The following is a 22,126-nucleotide window of genomic DNA, read 5'->3' as shown; positions in this document are numbered from 1 at the left end:
GTGTGTGAGAGAGCCACACTCACCTCTTGCTGGAAGTCGCCATACTGCTACCGAGGGAACACATTGTAGCAGCACATTGCAATTACACTGGGTTCCGCTCCCACAATCCGCCAATGCAGGAAGGAGCCAGTCAGAAGCTGCACTTTATTCACTCATCTCATCTCAGCCCCTGGGAAATATCTTTGCTTCTTTGCAATCCATCTAGAATTTTGTTGGTGTGTGTATACATAAATTTGCTTTCTCTCTGTTATTTCTCCCCGCTCCTCCTCTGCCTTGCTTTAATATCAATCCACCACCCCACCCCACACACAAGCCAAAAAAAGTTTATTTGGGTGACTTGCTTCATAATGTGCACAATTTCTGATGATGCATTTTACCAGTCACAGAGTGCTGGGGCAGTTAAGGTGGGCTGTCTTTATATGATTTAAAGAGGATTTTATATATATACACACATACAAAAATAATTATTTACTTTTTCCACCGTGACATGATTTCAAAATAAATCTTTGTCCTTCTGTGGCACCCGTAAGGGGCTCTCGCAGTCCTGCTGTTGTGATTGGGATGCACTGTGCAGTATTTGATTGGATAGATATTGTTAGCTGATGGGGAAAGTGGTTTAAATGGGACAAAATTTAATCGAATATTTCATCACATTTATTTCGAAAAAGATCTGCAAAATCCTTCAAGTTCCGATTCAATGTTTGTCTATCCATTTTCTTTTTACCAAATTGGGACTATTTCTAATTAAGGTAAGTGGTAAATGCTAATAAAAGCATCCTGGAACTTTTAGCTTAGATATATATATATCAGTTACACAACTTGCACTTGGGATCATCAAGAGGAATCTGTTTGTAAAATTGAATGCAATGTGTGTACGCTTTTTGAAACTAAAAATGATGTAAAAGTTGCATTGTAATATGCTGTAACTTGTAATGCATAAGTTATTGTTCTGTGTGGATTTAATTAATATTATGGAAGCATCATTTTAAATACGTATAGAAAGTGTAAAGGGGGGGAAAAAAACCCTAACCTAACTTGTAAGGATTCATTTCCAGTTTCAAATGCACTTTCTGGCTGATTAGTGTAAAGTATTTTGTCCAGAAGGCAGATTGTTGGAGACAACTGATATTAAAATAGAAAAAGCTGGGGGGAAATACATCAGGTCACTCCGCGCCTGTAATGAGAACAGATTTACAGTATAATATGAGAAAATACTTGCTGTGTATTGCCAGCATTTTCCGTTTTTAGTTGTGATTTTTTTTCCAGTTTGACTAATAGCATCTCAATTAACTTCTGTTTCACAATTTAGCCCAAAAAGGACTTAAGATTGCACATGGAACTTGAATATTGGAGTGAGTTGTGGCAAATTTAAATCGTTTTGGAAAAGTACCGAGGCTTGTATTTCTCGTCCCGATTTTATCTTGTGACACTGTGCCCCCTTAAATCAAAATGGCACTGTTTTAAGTTGCATTTGTGTCAGTTTTACATTCTGGGAATATTCTGCAGGTCGTGCCACGGGAAGATGAATTCTCCTTACCCAGAGCATTTGATATAAACGACACTATCCACAGGGCGAAAGGCTGGGCTGTTTCCACCACTTCATCTTAACTTGTGCTCTGCATGTTGCCTTTGGCACCCTCCTGATGGTTACTCGTTTCTGATACATGGGCCGTAAGTATTGATGCAAACGAGGAGCCTTGTTTTTTTTTCTCCTGGTTAATTTATAATCATTTTTTGTTTGTTTATGGCAGCAAGGATGTGTGAATGGTGGTTGTGACTGATACTCTGGCATATGTTACACAGGGGAAGGCCGGGTGGGGGGAGGTTATTATTTTTTTTCAAATATTGTAATTCATAATTTAATGATTGGAGCTCTGTGTCCTTTGTTCGGTTCTTTATTACAAGCCTGCCTTCAGACACGTACCCGTGAAAAGGTCTGGAGGTAAGTGTGCTATTATAACTGGGGGAGAATTCAATGTACTGAGTGTAGCAAAGGCCATGGCTGGAGAGATAGAGAGAAAAAAACATTAGTAATGAAGGAATGGCTGAATTCCAAAGACCTGTTAATATTTCCATCAATTTCTCCTGAAGGCTTTAAGTCGACAGGGCAAACCTTTTGTTCCGAATGCAAGGGCTGCTACCCTTTTCTCTTAATCATATAATCCCACTTTGCACATAATTTGTTCTTGCTAACACCTTGCACATGAAGATGTTGGTTTCAGCCCCTGTGTAAGCAGCAAGTGATTCTGAAATTGTGAATGTCATTTGGAATGAATGTGGATGTTTTAAAGCGCCTGTCTGATTTAGTTTCTTGACTTTACAGCAGTGTCTGGAAATAGAGTTAAATTCTAATGTGGGTTTTTTTTTGGTGGGGAGGCTGTTATCAAGGGCTTCCACCTGCATTGATTCTGGTTTTAAAGAGCCCCCGTTCCCCCTTGAATGCTGGGATAAAATTGCTGGAGGAGCCAGGATCACACAAAAAACACACACACTGGGACATTTAATGTTCCTACCTAACCAGATACATTTTCTTTAAGAGGATGATACAGCCCGTGATGGACAGTGCGAGCAGCCAATCGCAGCCAATCTGAGCGTTCCATTGACGTCATTGCACCAATCAGCATCAGGGAGGGCAGGACTGGACGTCAGCTCTTGGGCTTTGATAAGTGGATGCATTGTAAATGATCCTCTGGCTGCTGGTCTGTGAGTAACATTTACATTTCTTTTTCCATGTTTGCTGGAAGAAGAAGAAGAAGGGGGGGGCTTTTTCTTTCAAATTTCCTTTTGTTTTGAGAAGGGGGAGGGTTTCATTTATAAGCAGCATAAAGGGGTTGTGTTTGAAATATCAATCAGGAAGAATCAGCCAAATGGTAGTAATTGTGTTTGCTCCTGTACCGTATAGTGTCCTGCAAAAATAGACAAAAACTCAGGCTAGTCCATGTGTAGGGTTGAGTGTGTGTGTGAGCTTGAAATAGCTAGTGTTCTGTCACACCGCACAGACTGGGTGATAGTTGTGCCTGCTGGCCCCATTCAAATGGAGGTGTGCTTTAATTGACAAACTAAGAACCTGTATATGATGCAGAGAGCGAAGCAAGAATTGAAGCATCATTCACATAAGCGCTCGGCCATTTAATGAGATTTGCTCCCCCCCGCCTCTCTTTACAGAAATCGCCTTTTACTAACACACAGCAGCCTGCTCGTGTTAAATGAGGTTTGTCGACTTGACTCCATTTATCTTGGCTTTTTACAAAAAAAAATCTGAGTCACTGGGCCTGAGGTGCGGTGGAGTGGTAGGGTAGAGGGTGTCTCCTCACACAGTGCTTTGCAAGCCCCTGCTCGCCCCATCGGGGGAGCATTGTTTTTTTTCTGAACAAGCAAAGATTGCAGGATGAGATAACCCGTGTCACCCTCACGGGGTCCCCTGCACTGGATTCACCGGCAGAGACATCTTGCAACAGCCCGTCCGAGCTGTCGGTGGAGAACGATGTCATGGGACGGATGAGGGGAAATAATTAGAGAGAGGAGGGAGAAATTAATTTAAAATGTTAGTGCAGTTTGCATCACCGCAGACCGAGAGGAGATGGTACGAGGACAGACTTTTCCATGAATTCATTGTGCTCATCGTCATCATAGGCAGTCCCTCGGAATCGAGCAAGACTTGCTTCCACTCTTAAAATGAGTCCTTAGGTGGCTGAACAGCCCAATACGAGAGCCACAGTCCCTGTCACAGGTGGGACAGACAGTCGTTGAGGGTAAGGGGTGGGTGGGACAGGTTTGCCGCACGCTCTTTCCGCTGCCTGCGCTTGATTTCTGCATGTTCTCGGCGACGAGACTCGAGGTGCTCAGCGCCCTCCCGGATGCACTTCCTCCACTTAGGGCGGTCTTTGGGGTGCAGCGGTCCGGTAGGGTTGTCGGATGATGGGGATGGGTTGAATATTTGTGCTTCCCTTGCTGATGACCACCAACTAGCTTCATCCAAGTCACCTCATGAGTTTACAGTGTTACTTGTCGTGTATTCAACTGTCATTGTAATCCATGTATAAACTGACCTAAGTTGTACACTGTGAGAACACTGACCACTAGGTGGTGAACTTATGGGAGACACTCCTAACCTGGACTTTCAGGTATAAAAGGGGAAGCTCCACCCATCTTCTCCATTTCAGTGCTGGAATAAAGGTTGCTGGTCACAGAGTGACCTTCTCTCAAGTATGGGGCTCGTGTGCATTTGTAATGTATAGTAAGGACATATTATTGACTCAGGATTTGTTTTCCGGACATGAGCTACACTCCAGCACACACCAAGACTCAATCGTGTAGTGCAGGACTGGAGTCATAGAATCATAGAAATTTACGGCACAGAAGGAGGCCATTCAGTTCACATTGTCCCCGCCGGCCGACAAAGAGCTATCCAGCCTAATCCCACTTTCCAGCTCTTGGTCTGTAGCCCTGTAGGTTACGGCACTTCAAGTGCACATCCAAGCACTTTTTTAATGCCATGAGGTTTCTGCCTCTACCACCCCTTCAGGCAGTGAATTCTGGAACCCCACCTCCCTCTAGGTGAAGAAAGTTCTCCTCAACTCTCCTCTAATTCTCCTACCAATTACTTTAAATCTATGCCCATGGCTATTGACCCCTCTGCTACGGGAAATAGGTCCTTTCTAGCCACTCTATCTCGGCCCCTCCTAATTTATCATCATGGGCAGTCCCTCGAATCGAGGATGACCTGCTTCCACGCCACTAAGTTCACAGGTGTTTCAATGATGGACCTAAAATTCCAGGTTCAAACTAAACCTTGAAGGGTGGAAGATGCCTGTGCGTGGATTATTTTAACGTGAGGTGACCGTTGCACACCAGCCACCACACGGGCGTGACAGAACTAGGTCTTAGTTCAGCGGCAAGGGTTAACTAAGACGACTGGAGACCAAGCTCTGCTGCACGGACCTAGTGCGCGCACACATCACAGTGTGGGCTGGCCCGTGCTGCCCCTGGGACCTCGGCTCTCTCGAGCCCCCGATCACGTCCCTCTACAATCTCTCGCCGCTCCTTCGCCCTGGACTCGCCGCTCCTGCTATATCTGCCCACGCTCCAATCACCGACCTGGACCTTGATGATGTCGCTCTTTGCTGCCGTTACACTTGTGCGTCAGCACGTACTGGTCCCTGGAGTGGTACACCGCCACACTGCACCTTCCGCTCCCTGGCCTGCCCCTAATTTTATACACCTCAATTAAATCTTCCCTGAATTAAGCCTCCTCTGTTCCAAAGAAAACAACCCCAGCCTATCCAATCTTTCCTCTGAGCTAAAATTCTCCAATCCTGGCAACATCCTCGTAAATCTCCTCTGTACCCGGTCTGGTGCAATTACATCTTTCCTATAATGCAGTACACTACTCGTGTGTAGGCCAGATCAGGTAAGGCTGGCAGATTTCTTGCCCTGAAGGGCATTAGCCAACCAGCAGCATTCATGTTTAGTTATTCCTCTATATTGCTAACCCACAAATTAATAGATTTATCAGAGTTAAGTTTGCAACCTTCTGAGATTAGATTGAACTCTGGACCCCCGGGTTGCTGGTTCAGCCCTGTAATGTATTTGCTTCATGAGTTCTTTGCTTAAGAATTCATAGCAACACATTGCTATTAAGAACTAGTTGGTTTATTAGCAAAGGTTTAACAATCACACTCCACATTACTGGTTCATCCACCAGGCTCACAACCGCCTGTCCCATCGTGGATCCCCCCAAACCCAACTGGCTGGGGTTTTATTGAGTCTTGTGAACATCACATGACTGGCTAAGACACTCCCAACTCAACTGCTCTGCAGGTCCAACTATTTTGAGCACACTCACAGGTGCATACATTACAAGCACCATAACCAGCCCATCACCATCCTCGCGTCAGTCCTCCATGAATTTCATCGAGGGCAGGCCTGGGATCACGTTGACCATGCTCCCTCACATGATGAGTTCCTGGTCTTGGCCACCCTGCTGGAGAGGGGTGCAGAGGGCAGACCAGACACTTCTGTGGACAGAATAAGGAGATAAAATATCTCGCCTCTTTGCCTGCCGCAAGAGATGTGCGTGAAATAAGATTTGGTGATCTCAATGCAGTTCCTGGTTACTGAGGATCCACAGAACAAAATTGCCCACAACTTTGGTAATAGCAACTGGAATTTATATAGTGCCTTTAATGTAGGAACACGTCCCACTGTGCTTCACAGAGGTGTGATGAGACAAAAAATGGATGCTAAGATATAAACAAGGAGATATTAGGAGGCTGACCAAAAGCTTGGGTAAAGAGGTTGGTATTACAGAGGGCCTTAAAGGAGGAGAGTGAGGGTGGAGGGAATAAAAGACTTGCATTGATATAGCGCCTTTTAAAACCTCAGGATGTCCCAAAGTGCTTTACAATTGAAGTGTAGTCACTGTTGTAATGTGGGAAACGCGGCAGCCAATGTACGAAGCTCCCACAAACAGCAATGTGATAATGACCAGTCTGTCTTACTCATGTTGGTCGTGGAATAAATATTGGCCAGGACACCGGGAATAACTCCCCTGCTCTTCTTAAATAGAATCATAGAATGGTTACAGCACTGAAGCAGGCCATTCGGCCCTTCGAGCCCATGCTTGACGGGTCAAATAGTGTCATGGGATCTTTTACTTCCGCCGGAGAGGGCAGACATCTCGTCCGAAAGAGGGCACCTCTGACAGTGCACCACTCCCTCAGCGCTGCACTGGCGTGTCAGCCTGGATTATGTGTTCGGGAGGGAATTACTTTGTCAGTCCCACTCGGGCCGTGATTTTGCCACCCGTGGCAAGTTGGGTGTGGTCGGTATCGATGGAGTGTGGGGATCGCGCTCCTCTCTGCAGCCCGCCCTCTCAAAAAAAAAAAAAAATCTTCCGTTAATGCGGCTTGTCAAGCCCGCCCTGCGAGGTTCCCGGCCAATTAACATTTGATGGCGCGACATCGGCCGGTTTCCTTTAAAGGGACCATGGCCACATTCATTTTGACAGTTGCTCTGTCAGTGTTCTGCAGCATTGAGGTGCTGCAAACACTGACAAACACGGCACAAAGGTACACGGCTGCACCCAGGCTATGGAGGGAGTCACAGCACGCAGGGAGGTTCTCTTCCTTTCCCATGAGCAGAAGAGACCTCCCCAGGCCTCTAACGCAGCCTGGTTGCACATTGCACAGGCGAACCCAAGCAGGGATGTCGTCAGGAGGAGCTGCCTTGCAGTAGTGCAAACCTTTCAATGATCTCAGTAGATCACAATGCGTTACTGCAAAGCCACACACAACCTCATCCTGCTGTGCCACTCATCACATCTCCATCACTCTGCCTTCCCTACCCTGCTCCTGCACATCCTTACTCCCACCAACTTGCCTTGCACCTCCACCCATCCCTCTGTCTCTATCTACATTATCGCATCCCCATCTCACTAGCCACCCCTCATCCTCATCCTTGTCCAATCAATCTAACTAACAAAATACAAGGGTAGGCATTTGGGTCTTTTAGCCAGTGTTCATCTAAAGTTTATGTTGATGTGTTGTCAAACATTGAAATCTTTATTTTGAACACTTTGCATTCTTGGGCAGATTTGTGTGCAACTTTGGAAGTGGCTTAGTGAGTTGTAGTGAATGGTGAGACATAACGGTATCCCCCGCAATGGTGATGAACGTGAAAGGAATGGGTTGGGCATTGCAGGGATGCTTTATGGAACTGGTGTGGGGTGGTACCAACCTGGCGCATCATGTGGCAGCCAGGATGTGCAACGTCCAGTGAAGTAAATGTGACCATGACGTCCCGGGCTGCAGTGTGGTCGGGTGCTGATGCCCTGTGTCCTGTGCAGCATCAGGTGATTGCGGAGAAGGTTGTTGATGTTGGTGATGCTGATGTGTTTAGTGATTGTTGGGGCTGATCGTGTTGGGATTCTGAGGACCAAGGTGAGATTTTGTCAAGGGCACCGACGCTGCTGGTATAGATAGCAAGTGAGGTTGAGATGACAGAAGCGATCTGTCAATGGTGAGAGAGGTTGCTCCAAGGAGATGACAGTGGATAGAGAGTTCACTGCAAACACTTCCAAACTGCATACAGCTCAACAATCTCTTCCAAATTCTGAAGGTTTCAGCTTATGAAAATGGAAAGTGAACAGCTATGGAATGGTAGCTTTTCTACCATTTCTGCAGCTGTCAACTAGTGAAAGCAATGGAGAGTCATTGAGAACCCGACACACTTACCTGGTCTGTTCCTCGAGGTACGGCAAACACGTCAAAAACTTGGTAAAATGGTAAGTGCCTGGCTAAAATCCTTTTAAATATCTTTTTAAAGTCCCAGTTAAGCATCTTAATTGACTGGCCCGCCGCTTGCTGTCGGGTCTGTGAGCTGCAGGCAGACCAGGCACTTGAGAAACTGACGTGGAGGCGGGTTCGGAGCAGTCAATCAGGGCCATTTTGACAGTGGGCCTACCTCCAAACCCGCACTGGTGGGGGTTGGGAAGCTTCCGGCCAAAGAGACCAGAGGGACTGGGGTTTTGGGAAGTGACCACATTCACAGTGGCTCAGCGGAGGGTATTTCTCTGAGGACATTGTGTGCCATCCCATGCCAGTAACCCGAGAAACATGTTGTTAGGGCAGCATAGTGAGAGTCTTGCGACTGATTATGAGGCACCTGAACTAGGATTTCCTGATGCTAACACGGGCTGCAGAAAGTGACGATGTGACATCTGTTCTCTTGCGCTACAAAAATTAATTTACAAAAAAAGCATAATACATAAGAAATAGGAACATAAGAAATAGGAGCAGGAGTAGGCCATTTGGCCCCTCGAGCCTGCTCCGTCATTCAATAAGATCATGGCTGATCTAATCATGGACTCGGCTCCACTTCCCTGCCCGCTCCCCAATAACCCTTTACTCCCTTATTGCTCAAAAATCTGTCTATCTCCTCCTTAAATATATTCAATGACCCAGCCTCCACAGCTCTCTGGGGCAGAGAATTCCATAGATTTACAACCCTCAGAGAAGAAATTCCTCCTCGTCTCAGTTTAAAATGGGCAGCCCCTTATTCTGAGACTATGTCCCCTAGTTTTAGTTTCCCCTATGAGTGGAAATATCCTCTCTGCATCCACCTTGTCGAGCCCCCTCATTATCTTGTGTTTCAATATCACCTCTCATTCTTTTGAACTCCAATGTGCAATGTGTATAGGCCCAACCTATCTTCATCAGTCAACCCCCTCATCTCTGGAATCAACCGAGTGAACCTTCTCTGAACAGCCTCCAATGCAAGTATATCCTTCCTTAAAAACGGAGACCGAAACTGTACGCAGTACTCTAGGTGTGACCTTACCAATACCCTGTACAGTTGTAGCAGGACTTTTCTGCTTTTATACTCTATCCACCTTGCAACAAAGGCCAACATTCCATTTGCCTTCCTGATTACTTGCTGTACCTGCAAAATAACTTTGTGTTTCATGCACAAGGGCCCCCAGATCCCTCTGTACTGCAGCACTTTGCAATTTTTCTCCATTTAAATTATAATTTGCTTTTCTAGTTTTCCTGCCAAAGTCGATAACCTCATACTTTCCCACATTATACTCCATCTGCCAAATTTTTGCCCACTCATCTAGCCTTTTCAGATTTTTTGAATCCTGCTCACAATTTGCTTTCCCACCCATCTTTGTATCATCAGCAAACTTGGCTACAAATAGTTAAGAACCCAGCACCGATCCCTGCGACACCCCACTAGTCACTGTTTGCCAACTGGAAAATGACCCATTTATCCCGACTCTCTGTTTTCTGTTAGTTAGTCAATCCTCTATCCATGCTAACATACTACCCCCAACCACATGAACTTTTATCTTGTGCAGTAACCTTTTACGTGGCACCTTATCGAATGTCTTCTGGAAATCCAAATACACCACATCCACTGATTCCCCCTTATCCACCCTGCTCGTTACATCCTCAAAGAACTCCAGCAAATTTGTCAAACATGATTTCCCTTTCATAAAACCATGCTGACTCTGCTTGATTGAATTATGCTTTTCCAAATATCCCGCTACTGCTTCCTTAATAATGGACTCCAGCATTTTCCCAACGACAGATGTTAGGCTAACCGGTCTAATGTTTCTGCTTTTTGTCTGCATCCTTTTTTAAATAGGGGCGTTACATTTGCGGTTTTCCAATCCGCTCGGACCGTCCCAGAATCCAGGGAAATTTCGTAGATTACAATCAATGCATCCACTGTCTCTATCCACTCATACGGGAGCTGCCTCCCAGTGCAGTGCATCTGATTGACTAAAGTGCTGTGGGATGTGGGCTGGAGGTTAGTTGTCGTTTCAGAGCGGGGAAATGTGTGAGACAATAACCGCAACTTGCATTTATATAGCACCTTTAATATAGTAAAACGTCCCAAGGCGCTTCACAGGAGCATTGCCAGACAATATTTGACACCGAGCCACGTAAGGAGATATTAAGACAGGAGACCAAACACTTGGTCAAAGAGGGAGGTTTTAAGGAGCATCTGAAAGGAGGAGAGAGAGGTAGAGAGGTAGAGAGGTAGAGAGGTAGAGAGGTAGAGAGGTAGAGAGGTAGAGAGGTAGAGAGGTAGAGAGGTAGAGAGGTAGAGAGGTAGAGAGGTCCAAAGCTTAGGGACCAGGCAACAGAAGGCACGGCTGCCAATTATAATCAGGAATGTTCAGAAGACCAGAATAGGCGGAGCACAGAGATCTGTGGGGATTATAGAGATGGGGAGGGACGAGGCCATGGGGGGGATTTGAAAACCAGGAATAGGATTTTAAAAACGAGGCGTTGCCGGACCGGGAGTCACTGTCGGTCAGCGAGCACAGGGGTGATGGGTGAGCGAGACTTGGTGCGAGTTAGGAGGAATTCAAGTTTATGTATATATGGGAGGATGGCCTGGACAGTGAAGTCCAGAGGTAACAAACTCAACACTGAGGCAGGGGCGGAGACAGGCGATGTTACGGAGGTGGGAGTCGGCGGTTTCGGTGATGGAGAGGATTTGTGGCAGGAAGCTCATTTCGGGGTCAAATGCGACATCAAGGATGCGAGTGGCCAAGGAGAGGGGTGTAGTCGGTGGCTAGGGAGAGGAGTTTGTGGGGGAGACCGAAGACAATGGGCTGGAAATCCCAGCCTCCCCAGGTCCGTACGGAGTGTGTATGGACCCGGGAAGGCATCGGAAAAGCTGATTTCCAGCGTACAATGCACACGGGCTGAAAACTGGCTTTTCCGATCTGTCAAGCTGGAGCTCGACAGATCGCGCGTATCTCGGGAGCGAGGACATTTGCATGTGCAAAATTGCGGTATTTACCCAACTCTTGCCCAGCAAATGTCCTCAAAACTCTTGCGCCTGATAAAAGCAGGCACATAGCCCATTTTTACAGGCGTGAGTTTAAAAACATACAAAACTATAATAAAATTAAATTTTAAAAACTCATATTAAAAACCCTGCCCACTACGTTACAATTATTTTTAACTGTAATTAAAAAAACGTTTTAAGATTTTTATTAATTTTAATTATGTGAGGTGTGTTTTTTATTTTTTATTATGTGTTTAGTGTGTTTGTTTTTTTTCTCATTAATAGCAATGAGAACTGGTAGATGCAGAGTTCCTGTTGCTATTAATGAGAAAGCTGTGGAATACTGTACCTGATTGGCTGAGCAGTCACATGTGACTGCACCGTCTCCGTGGGAACCTGGAGGACGGGAGCGCGCTCTGCAGCGCGGGAAGAGAAGCCCCCCCCCCACTGGAATCCCACCTCCTCCCGGAACACCGGGTACTTTCGTAGAAAAGTTTCAGGTCGGAGGCAATTGCCCGCGGCAAGCCTCCGACCGCAATTTCAGCCCCATTGGCTTCGGTCTTCCCCACATTTAGTTGGAGGAAATTTCTGTTCATCCAGCACTGGATGTCAGACAAAGCAGTGTGGCAAATCGAAGGGGTCCAGGGAGGTGATGGTGGGGGTGAGCTGGGTGTTGTCAGTGTCCATGTGAACCTGACGAAAGTGTTTTCAGATGATGTCGCCGAGAGGCAGCATGTAGATGAGAAGTCTACACCACTCCTCTCCTCTCCAGACATTTTCCAATGACCAGCTACAGACCAGCACTGATAAGAGGCCACACTCCCTCCCACATTGTACTCTGGGAAATGGGAGTCCATAAAGAAAGAGTGCAAAGAATCGCTTTTAAAAGAAGGAGGAGGAGTAACCAAGATTGACCATGATCCAGCAAAGTGCGGTGTTAAAGAAAGACTTGCATTTATATAGCGCCTTTCACGACCACCGGACGTCTCAAAGCGCTATAGAAAGATAGAAAATAGGTGCAGGAGTAGGCCATTCGGTCCTTCGAGCCTGCACCACCATTCAATATGATCATGGCTGATCATGCAACTTCAGTACCCCATTCCTGCTTTCTCTCCACACCCCTTGATCCCTTTAGCCGTAAGGGCCACATCCAACTCCCTTTTGAATATATCTAACGAATTGGCCTCAACAACTTTCTGTGGTAGAGAATTCCACAGGTTCACAATTCTCTGAGTGAAGAAGTTTCTCCTCATCTCGGTCCTAAATGGCTTACCCCTTATCCTTAGACTGTGACCCCTGGTTCTGGACTTCCCCAACATCGGGAACATTCTTCCTGCATCTAACCTGTCCAATCCCGTCAGAATTTTATATGTTTACAGCCAATGAAGTACTTTTTGAAGTGTAGTTATTCTTGTAATGTAGGAAACGTGGCAGCCAATTTGCGCTCAGCAAACTCCCACAAACAGCAATGTGATAATGACCAGATAGTCTGTTTTTTTTCTTATGTCGATTGAGGGATAAATATTGGCCCCAGGGCACCGGGGATAACTCCCTTGCTCTTCTAAATAGTGTCATAGGGTCTTTTATGTCCATCTGAGAGTGCAAACGGGGCCTCGCTTTAACATCTCGTCTGAAAGACGGTATAATTCAAATTATGATGTACGATACTAAGCAGCACATTAAAAATAATATATGGAGGTGAAAATAAAATTGCACTTAAAGCACATTTGAACACTCAGGAACTATAAAAGTCTTTCGAGTTTCACAAACAGTTTAAATACTTCGAGTCACCGGAGGAAAAAATGTGGTGTTCTGTCTTCTGTGAATGAAGCTGTGATTTTGAAGCTTTCTGTCTGCTATCTGCTGACTGAAACTTACTCGCTCCAGTCTGTTTCACACCTTGCCCCTGCTTCCATCCCTGTCTGCTCAGTCTCATTTCCTGCTTCTTCTCCTCACTGTATTTATTAAGGTGTTTCTTCTTCTATTCTGGGAAAATACTTAGTGCCATGAAGTTATGCTAAGCCAGCATCAAACCTAGACCACATGGAGTACTGCGTACAGTTCTGGTTGCCGTGTTATAAAAAGGATATAGAGGCACTGGAGAGGGTGCAGAGAAGATTTACAAGGATGATACCAGAAATGTGAGGGTATACCTATCGGGAATGAATGAGCAGGCTGTTCTCTTAACATAAGAAATAGGAGCAGGAGTAGGCCATTTAATAAGATCATGGCTGATCTGATCAAGGCTGAGGGGTGACCTAATAGAGGTCTTTAAAATGATGACAGGTTTTGACAGAGCGGATATAGAGAGAATGTTTCCACTTGTGGGGAAGAGCATAACTAGAGGCCATCAATATAAGATCGTCACCAAGAAATCCACTAGGGAATTCAGAAGGAACTTCTTTACCCAGAGAGTGGTGAGAATGTGGAACTCACTACCACAGGGAGTGGTTGAAGCGAATAGTATCGATGCATTTAATGAGAGGCTAGACAAGCATATGGGGGAGAAGGGAATAGAGGGTTATGCTGATAGTTAGTTGAGAAAAGATGGGAGGAGGCTCGAGTGGAGCATAAACGGTGGCACGGACTGGTTGGGCCGAATGGCCTGTTTCTGTGCTGTATATCCTATGTATATAATCCATATAGAATCATAGAAATATATGGCACAGAAGGAGGCAATATGGCCCTTTGTGTCTGCGCTGGTCGAAAAAGAGCTATCCAGCCTAATCCCACTTTTCAGCTTTTGGTCCGTAGCCCTGTAGGTTACAGCACTTAAAGTGCACATCCAAGTATTTTTTAAATGCGATAAGGGTTTCTGCATCTACCACCCTTTGAGGCAGTGAGTTCCAGACCCCCACCACCCTCTGGGTGAAAAAAATTCTCTTCAACTCCCCTCTAATCCATCTGCCAGATACTTTAAATCTAGGCTCGAATATAGACCAGTCTTTCCTTCTGTCTGTGGCAGTGTATAGCTCGTCGCATGTTTCTGTGACAATGCCCATCATCTTTGGTTGTTTTTTGCCTGTTTATTGGCAATGTCGGCATCGGGCATTCCCAGGTCAACAATAGTGTGATCATATGCAAAGATAAGCTGCCTTTATTTTGACCCAACATGTGCTTATGTTTAAATATTTAGTTGTATCAGCCGTGGGTTCAAGATTTTGAGCACATAAATCTAGGCTGACTCTCCAGTGCAGTGCTGAGGAAGTGCTGCACTGTCGGAGGTGCCTTCTTTCGAATGAGACGTTAAACCGAGGCCCCATCTGCTCTCTCAAGTGGACGTAAAAGATCCCATGGCACTATTCGAAGAAGAGCAGGGGAGTTATCCCCGGTGTCCTGGCCAATATTGAGCCCTCAATCAGCATAACATAAAACAGATTATCTGCTCATTATCACATTGCTGTATGTGGGAGCTTAATGTGCGCAAATTGGCTGTCACGTTTCCCACATTACAACAGTGACTGCACTTCATTGGCTGTAAACTGCTTTAACACGTCCGGTGGTCGTGAAAGGCGCTGTATAAATGCAAAGAAAATCTCCCACTGCTTTGACCCAGCATTTGCTTATTTTAGTGTTGACAATTTGGTCCCAGTAATGAACCTGGAAAATGTTCCCCGAATATTTCTGCGGAGACCACCCTTTTCTTAGTTTTATTTGTCCTTCAGAACGGAGGCTGCTTTCTTTGACTCTTTGGGAGGTAGAGAAAAACACGAAAGAGATAACAAATATACAATTGTTACACTTTTCCAAAGACTCCAGTGATTAAATGTCCTGGGAGTTTCAGTTCTATTTGATAGAATTCAGCCACATAATTTTAAAGAATGTTCATTTTGTGATTGTTATGAAGAAAAATTTTCCTTTTTGTATAGTGCTTTTCACGTCCTTACGACGTCCCAAAGAACTAAACAGTCAATGAAGTACTTTTGAAATATAGTCATTGTTGTAATGTAGGCAGACACGGCAGCCAGTTTACGCACAGCAAGCTCCCACAAACAGTAATGTGATAATGACCAGATGATCTTTTAATTATGTTGGTCGAGGGTTAAATATTGGCAGGACACTGAGGAGAACTGCCCTGCTCTTCTTCGAATAGTGCCTTGGGATCTTTTACGTCCACCTGAGAGGTTTCAGACGTGGTTCAACGTCTCATCTGAAAGACGGCCCTTCCGAAACTGCAGCGCTCCCTCAACACTGCACTGAAGTGTCGGCCTGGATTTTTATGCTCCAGTGTCTCGAGTGGGGCTTGAACCCACAGCCTTCTGACTCCGAGGCGAGAGTCTTGCCATGAGTCAAAATGCGCTTTATTTTAGAAGGCACACGGGGTTGATTATTTTGGACGCGTCTGCTGCCAACGAACCGGAAGTAGTTGGGCGTGTGCGGCCTGTTTTTATTTGGTTGTTTGCTTCGGGACTCGGGGGGAAATGTCGGGAGCATGGAGCCGGTCTTTGGGTCTCATGGGTTCTGTGGGCGGGGGGGGGGAGAAAGCAGGAACATCATTGAAATTTCCAGATTCATGCGCAGAACGCTTCTGTGTAGTTTCTGGTCATTGGCATCAGTGCGTTGGCAGTAGTCACTCTGAAAATTATTTTGAGAGTTATTTAAGAACAATAGCTAAGTGGAGCACTGCATTCATTTGTACAGTGCATGTCTTCTTCAGAAGGCGCCATACAGGAGATGGGCGATCTTTTAGATGAAACACACTGCATATGTGGAAGAAGATGATACAGACCAGGGGAGAGAAATTAGTTGGTCTCTTGTGCTCATGGACAACAGAAGATTAATTATGTCTCTCTCTTTGTGCGTCTTTGCTGGTCTCCCACCATCTGGTCCTGTCTTTTTGTCTTTCTGTATATCTCTCCCTTTTCCTTTTGCTTTGTTTTCTCCTTCTCTGGATGCTCTGGGATAGTGTGAGGGGAAAACGGTGTAAATTTGGGTGAACTATTTGTAGAGGTAATCTTTTGTGATGAGTCCTGTAGGATGATTGAGCGGCAATCAGACAGAACACTGGTTAGTGAGCCCAGGTTAATTTGTCCTGTTTTGTCCTGTAATTCGCAATGAACATTACTTTCTCCAGCTCGCCCCATCTCCATATGTGATCAGTTCAAAACATTCTGGAATGAACTGATCAGATTGCTGTTGATGTGCTCCTCACGCCCAAAGATTATTCACTGTGTGAGGTGCTTTGAGACGCTTTAATGATGTGGCAATGCACCATTTAAGTACAAGTGTTTCTTTATTTTAAAACTCTGGTTAATTTAGAACATAGGAACGAGGCAAGAGTCGGCCATACGGCCCCTCGAGCCTGCACCACCATTCAATAAGATCATGGCTGATCTTTGACCCCAACTCCACTTTCCCGCCCGATCCCCATATTCCTTGATTTCCCAAGAGTCCAAAAATCTATCTATCTCAGCCTTGAATATACTCACTCAGCAGCCACAGCACCTTCAGGTAGAGAATTTCAAAGATTCACAACCCTCTGAATGAAGAAATTCCACCTCATCTCAGTCTGAAATGGCCGACCCCTCATCCTGAGACTGTGCCCCCTAGCTCTAGACTCTCCAGCCAGGGGAAATATCCTTTCAGCATCTACCCTGTCAACCCCCCTCAGTATCTGATATGTTTCAATGAGATCACCTCTCATTCTTCTAAACTTCAGAGAGTATAGGTCCAATCTACTCAATCTCTCCTCATAGAACAAAGCTTTCATCGCAGGGATCAATCTAGTGAGCTGTCGTTGCATTGCCTCCAAGGCAAGTATGTCCTTTCTTGGCTAAAGAGACCAAAACGGTGCACAGTACTCCAGGTGTGGTCTCACCAAACCCCTGAAAGTTGGTTACTAATTAACTGCCGCAGCTTTTTTTAAAGTTCATTCACTGGATGGGGGCGTCACTGGCAAGACCAGCATTTATTGCCCATCCCTATTTGCCCTCGAGAAGGTGGTGGCGAGCCGCCTTGAACCACTGCCATCTGTGTGGTACCTTTACAATGTTAAAGTAACACTACAATCTTGAAGCTTAGATAACCACAAATCTTCAAAAAGAGTGTGATATTTTTATGTTTAGAGCTTTAAAGACATAAAAAGAAAGACTTGGATTTATATAGCGTCTTTCACAGCCACCGGACATCTCAAAGTGCTTTACAGCCAATCAAGTATTTTTTGAAGTGTAGTCATAAGAACATAGGAATTAGGAACAGGAGTAGGCCATCCTGTTCAATTCAATAAGATCATGGCTGATCTGGCCGTGGCCTCAGCTCCACTTACCCGCCCACTCCCCGTAACCCTCAAGTCACTGTTGTAATGTAGGAAGTTGACTTAAGTAAAAGTCCCAGGTTTGTAGCGGCCTTATTGCTACAATTCTCTGCTGGGAGATTGACAACTGACATGTTCAGGACTCCCTACGTAAATTTGAGGTCATCCAAAACTGCTGCCCATATCCTAACTCGCTTTAAGTCCCTTTTACCCTTCAACCCTGTGCTTGTTGACATACATTGGCTCCTAGTCTGTTGACCCTTCATTTTTAAATTCTCATCCATTAATTTCAAATCCCGCCACCCCCTGTTCCTTCACTCTGTAACTTCCTCAATCCTCAGATATCTGCGCTTGGCAAATGGTATGTTGGCCTTCATAGCTAGGGGATTTGAGTATAGGAGCAGGGAGTTCTTACTGCAGTTGTACAGGGCCTTGGTGAGGCCCCACCTGGAATATTGTGTTCAGTTTTGGCCTCCTAATCTGAGGAAGGACGTTCTTGCTATTGAGGGAGTGCAGCGAAGGTTCACCAGACTGATTCCAGGGATGGCGGGACTGACATATGAGGAGAGACTGGCTCAACTGGGCCTTTATACATTGGAGTTTAGAAGGATGAGAGGGGATCTCATAGAAACATATAAGATTCTGACGGGACGGGACAGGTTAGATGCGGGTTGAATGTTCCCGATGTTGGGGAAGTCCAGAACCAGGGGACACAGTCTTAGGGTAAGGGGTAGGTCATTTAGGACCGAGATGAGGAGAAACTTCTTCACTCAGAGAGTTGTTAACCTGTGGAATTCCCTGCCGCAGAGAGTTATTGAGGCCAGTTCATTGGATATATTCAAGAGGGTGTTAGCTATGACCCTTATGGCTAAGGGGATCAAGGGGTATGGAGAGAAAGCAGGAAAGGGGTACTGAGGGAATGATCAGCCATGATCTTATTGAATGGTGGTGCAGGCTCGAAGGGCCGAATGGCCTATTTTCTATGTTTCTCCAATTCTGGCCCTAATGCATCCCCGATTTTCATCGCTCCATCATTGGCGGCCGAGCCTTCAGCTGCCTGGGCCCCAAGCTCTGGAATTCCGTCCCTAAGCCTCTCCACCTCTCCTCCTTTAAGACTCTCCTTAAAACCTGCCTCTTGCTTTGTCACCTGTCCCAATCACTCCTTGTGTGGCTCGGTGTCAAATTTTCTTACAAACTTACAGCACAGAAGATGACCATTAGCCCGTCGTGCCTGTGTCGGCTCTTTGAAAGAGCAGTCGTGCTCAATCCCACCAGCCCCCTGCCTTTTTGTCCATAACTCTGTAAGTTCCTCATTCCCAAATACCCGTCCAACACCCTTTTTAAAATTATTGATGGTATCAGCTTCCACCACCTTTTTTGGCAGAGCGTTCCAGATCTCGACAACTCTCTGGGTGGAACAAAAGATCTCTTCTCCCCTCTCGAACTTCTGAGAGTGATTTTAGTCTCTGACCTCTGGTTATTAATCTCCTCACCAGAGGGAAGAGCTTCTCTCTCTATCGAACCTCTCATCGTCGTGAAAACCTCAATTAGGTCACTGCTTGACCTTCTCTGTTCCAAGGAGAATGGTCCTAATTTTTCCAACCTCTCCAGATAACTGAAGTCCCTCATCACTTGCAAACCTCATCTGTATCCTTTCTAAGGCTTTACATCTTTCCTGTAGTGGTGCCAGAACTGTCCACAGTACTCCAGTTGAGGCCGAGCAAGTAATTTATAAAGTTCGAGCATGATCTCCTTGCTTTTATATTCTATGCCTCTATTTGTCAAACCAAGTAACCCACATGCTTCTTTAACCACCTTATCGACTTTCGTCTCCTCATTTCAGGATTTTCTTATAGGGACACCAAGGTCTCTCTGCTCATCTACACTTTTCAAAATCATGCCATTTATAGTGCTTTGTTTGGAGCGCCTTGGGACGTTATGCTATGTTAAAGGCTATATAAATGCAAATTGTTGTTGTAGAGGGATAATTTGTCAGCTTTGGTTGTTGTAATGTAATGTGAAAACCTCGATTAGGTCACCTCTTAACCTTCTCTGTGCCTGTATGGCTCAGAGACATGGACCATGTACAGTAGACACCTGAAGTTGCTGGAGAAATATCACCAACGATGTCTCCGCAAGTTCCTACAAATCCTCTGGGAGGACAGGCGCACCAACATTTGCGTCCTCGACCAGGCCAACATCCCCAGCATCGAAGCACTGACCACACTCGATCAGCTCCGCTGGGCAGGGCCACACTGTCCGCATGCCAGACACGAGACTCCCAAAGCAAGCGCTCTACTCGGAACTCCTTCGCGGCAAATGAGCCAAAGGTGGGCAGAGGAAACGTTACAAGGACACCCTCAAAGCCTCCCTGATAAAGTGCAACATCTCCACCGACAACTGGGAGTCCCTGGCCCAAGACCGCCCTAAGTGGAGGAAGTGCATCAGGGAGGGCGCTGAGCACCTCGAGTCTCATCGCCGAGAGCATGCAGAAATCAAGCGCAGGCAATGGAAAGAGTGCGGCAAACCTGTCCCACCCTCCCTTTCCCTCGATGACTATCTGTCCCACCTGTGACAGGGACACTGGTTCTTGTGTTGGACTGTTCAGCCACCTATGGACTCATTTTAAGAGTGGAAGCAAGTCTTCCTCGATTCCGAGGGACTGCCTGTGATGTATGCACCCGTGAGTATGCTCACAGGTTTGATCGTGGTCTAGTGGTGAGCATGGCTGCCTTCCAAGCAGTTGACCCGGGTACTTTTAATACCCCTAGCAGGTCAGAACTGTACAGAAATAGTTGTAGGACTGTTGAATCAAATTTTAATTTGTTTGTCGGTTCTAGTGCCCCCTTTTTTTAAGGGGGCCATTTGATTTATAGTTTCACTTAAAATGGTTGAGGAGCTGTTGTTTGATTTGTTAAGGTTCCCTTTAACGTTTATTTGTTAATTGTTGGGTTCTAGTCATTATGCCCCTTTACCAAAGGGGCACTTGGCTTAAAGTTATAATTGAAGAGAGTTGTGGAGCTGTTCAGTTGCGAGTGGCTTAGCCAGTCACATGATGTTCACAAGACTCAATAAAACCCCAGCCAGTTAGGTTCAGGGGATCCGCGATGTGGCAGGTGATTGTGAGCCTGGTGGATGAACTATAATGTGCATTGTGATTGTTTAAACCTTTGCTAATAAACCAACTAGTTCGTAATAGCAATGTGTTGCTTTGAATTCTTAAGTAAAGAACCCATGAAGCAAATATGAAAATTGTGTCATGTGAGGAGATAAGGGAAACTACGGGGGAGGAATCCTGTATCTCTGAAGAACATGGCGCAGCTCACCCAGGAGGACTCATGGCGATCAGATATTTCTGGACGGGCTGAACAACCCATTTTCCTAATTGTAGAGACTGTACATGTCCAGAATACTAAATGGGGTGTTGGTAAGAGAATAAACCAACTAAAACGTTTTTCTTTTGAAAAGATTAAGCAATTCTTGTAAGCGAGTAGGTTGCTTGAGTTCTGGTCTTCTGCATGGTATCTTCTATTTGAACACATTCCCCAGAATTTACTGTTAGTAATCCTGCTATTTAATGCCCTGAGTAATCCCAATCGTGCCAGGCAAAAATCCATTGAAAGATTTCTTCAATGTTCTCGGTCAGAAAGAACAAAGAAAAATGCCGTGAATTGGCACTGCCAGCAGGAGCAGGTTGAAAGTGGACTACCAGAGATGTCACTGGTGGGCCCTCCACTTATCTCCTGAGGGAGTGCTGCATTGTAAGAGTTGCAATCTGTTGGACGAAGTGTTAAACCGAGGCCAAGACTGCCTGTTGTTGTTGATTAGTTGATGCTGTTCAAACGGATGTTAAAAGATCCCATGCCATTATTTGAGGAAGAGCAGGTTCTCCCAGTGTCCAGACTACAACTGATTCTTCCGTCAACACCTTCAAAACAAAACTGGCTTGCTGTGTGCAAACTGGCCGTACACAGTGACGGCACTTCAAAAGTGATTTATTGGCTCGGAAAGACTTTGAGATGTCCTAAAGTCCAGAAAGTTGCTCATCGTCATATCATCATCACAGGCAGTCCCTCGAGGAAGACTTGCTTCCACTCTAAAAGTGAGTTCTCAGGTGACTGAACAGTCCAATCCGGGAATTACAGTCTCTGTCACAGGTGGGACAGACAGTGGTTGAGGGAAAGGGTGGGTGGGGAGTCTGGTTTGCCGCACGCTCCTTCCGTTGCCTGCGCTTGTTTTCTGCATGCTCTCGGCGACGAGACTCGAGGTGCTCAGCGCCCTCCCGGATGCTCTTCCTCCACTTCAGACGATCTTTGGCCAGGGACTACCAGGTGTCAGTGGGGATGTTACTTTTTCAGGGAGGCTTTGAGGGCGTCCCTGTAGCGTTTCCTCTGCCCACCTTTGGCTCATTTGCCATGAAGGAGTTCCGAGCAGAGCACTTGCTTTGGGAGTCTTGTGTCAGGCATGCAAACAACGTGGCCCGCCCAACGGAGCTGGTCGAGTGTGGTCACTCTATACAAATGCAAGCTCATTTGTTCTTTCAATCTGTCTTCAACCTTGATGGCA

General features: G+C 45.8%; 2 protein-coding genes across 9 annotated transcripts in view; one reads left to right on the top strand and one right to left on the bottom strand.

The window, feature by feature from the left end:
* The window catches only part of noc2l (NOC2-like nucleolar associated transcriptional repressor), a 233,678-nt gene extending 233,364 nt beyond the window's left edge, over positions 1–314 (bottom strand). The window contains exon 1 of the mRNA XM_070860484.1: positions 24–314. Coding sequence (XP_070716585.1) covers positions 24–64 — 41 coding nt within the window. The 5' untranslated portion in view covers positions 65–314. The remainder of the gene's footprint in view (positions 1–23) is intronic.
* Positions 129–22,126, top strand: part of klhl17 (kelch-like family member 17) — a 93,981-nt gene continuing 71,983 nt past the window's right edge. For 5 of the 8 annotated variants that reach the window (XM_070860489.1, XM_070860485.1, XM_070860492.1 and 2 more), the window contains exons 1-2: positions 129–215; positions 1,507–1,671. The gene's annotated coding sequence lies outside the window, so the exon portion shown is untranslated. Of the gene's footprint in view, positions 216–555; positions 750–1,506; positions 1,672–2,537; positions 2,704–3,699; positions 3,753–22,126 lie in introns of those variants that run through there. The other 3 variants (XM_070860487.1, XM_070860486.1, XM_070860488.1) reach the window with 3 other exon arrangements.

Source organism: Pristiophorus japonicus, chromosome 18 (assembly GCF_044704955.1).
Source record: "Pristiophorus japonicus isolate sPriJap1 chromosome 18, sPriJap1.hap1, whole genome shotgun sequence".
Classification (NCBI taxonomy): Eukaryota; Metazoa; Chordata; class Chondrichthyes; family Pristiophoridae; genus Pristiophorus; species Pristiophorus japonicus.
Note: the sequence above shows the minus strand (reverse complement) of the source record. Positions and strands in the feature narration are given on the sequence as shown.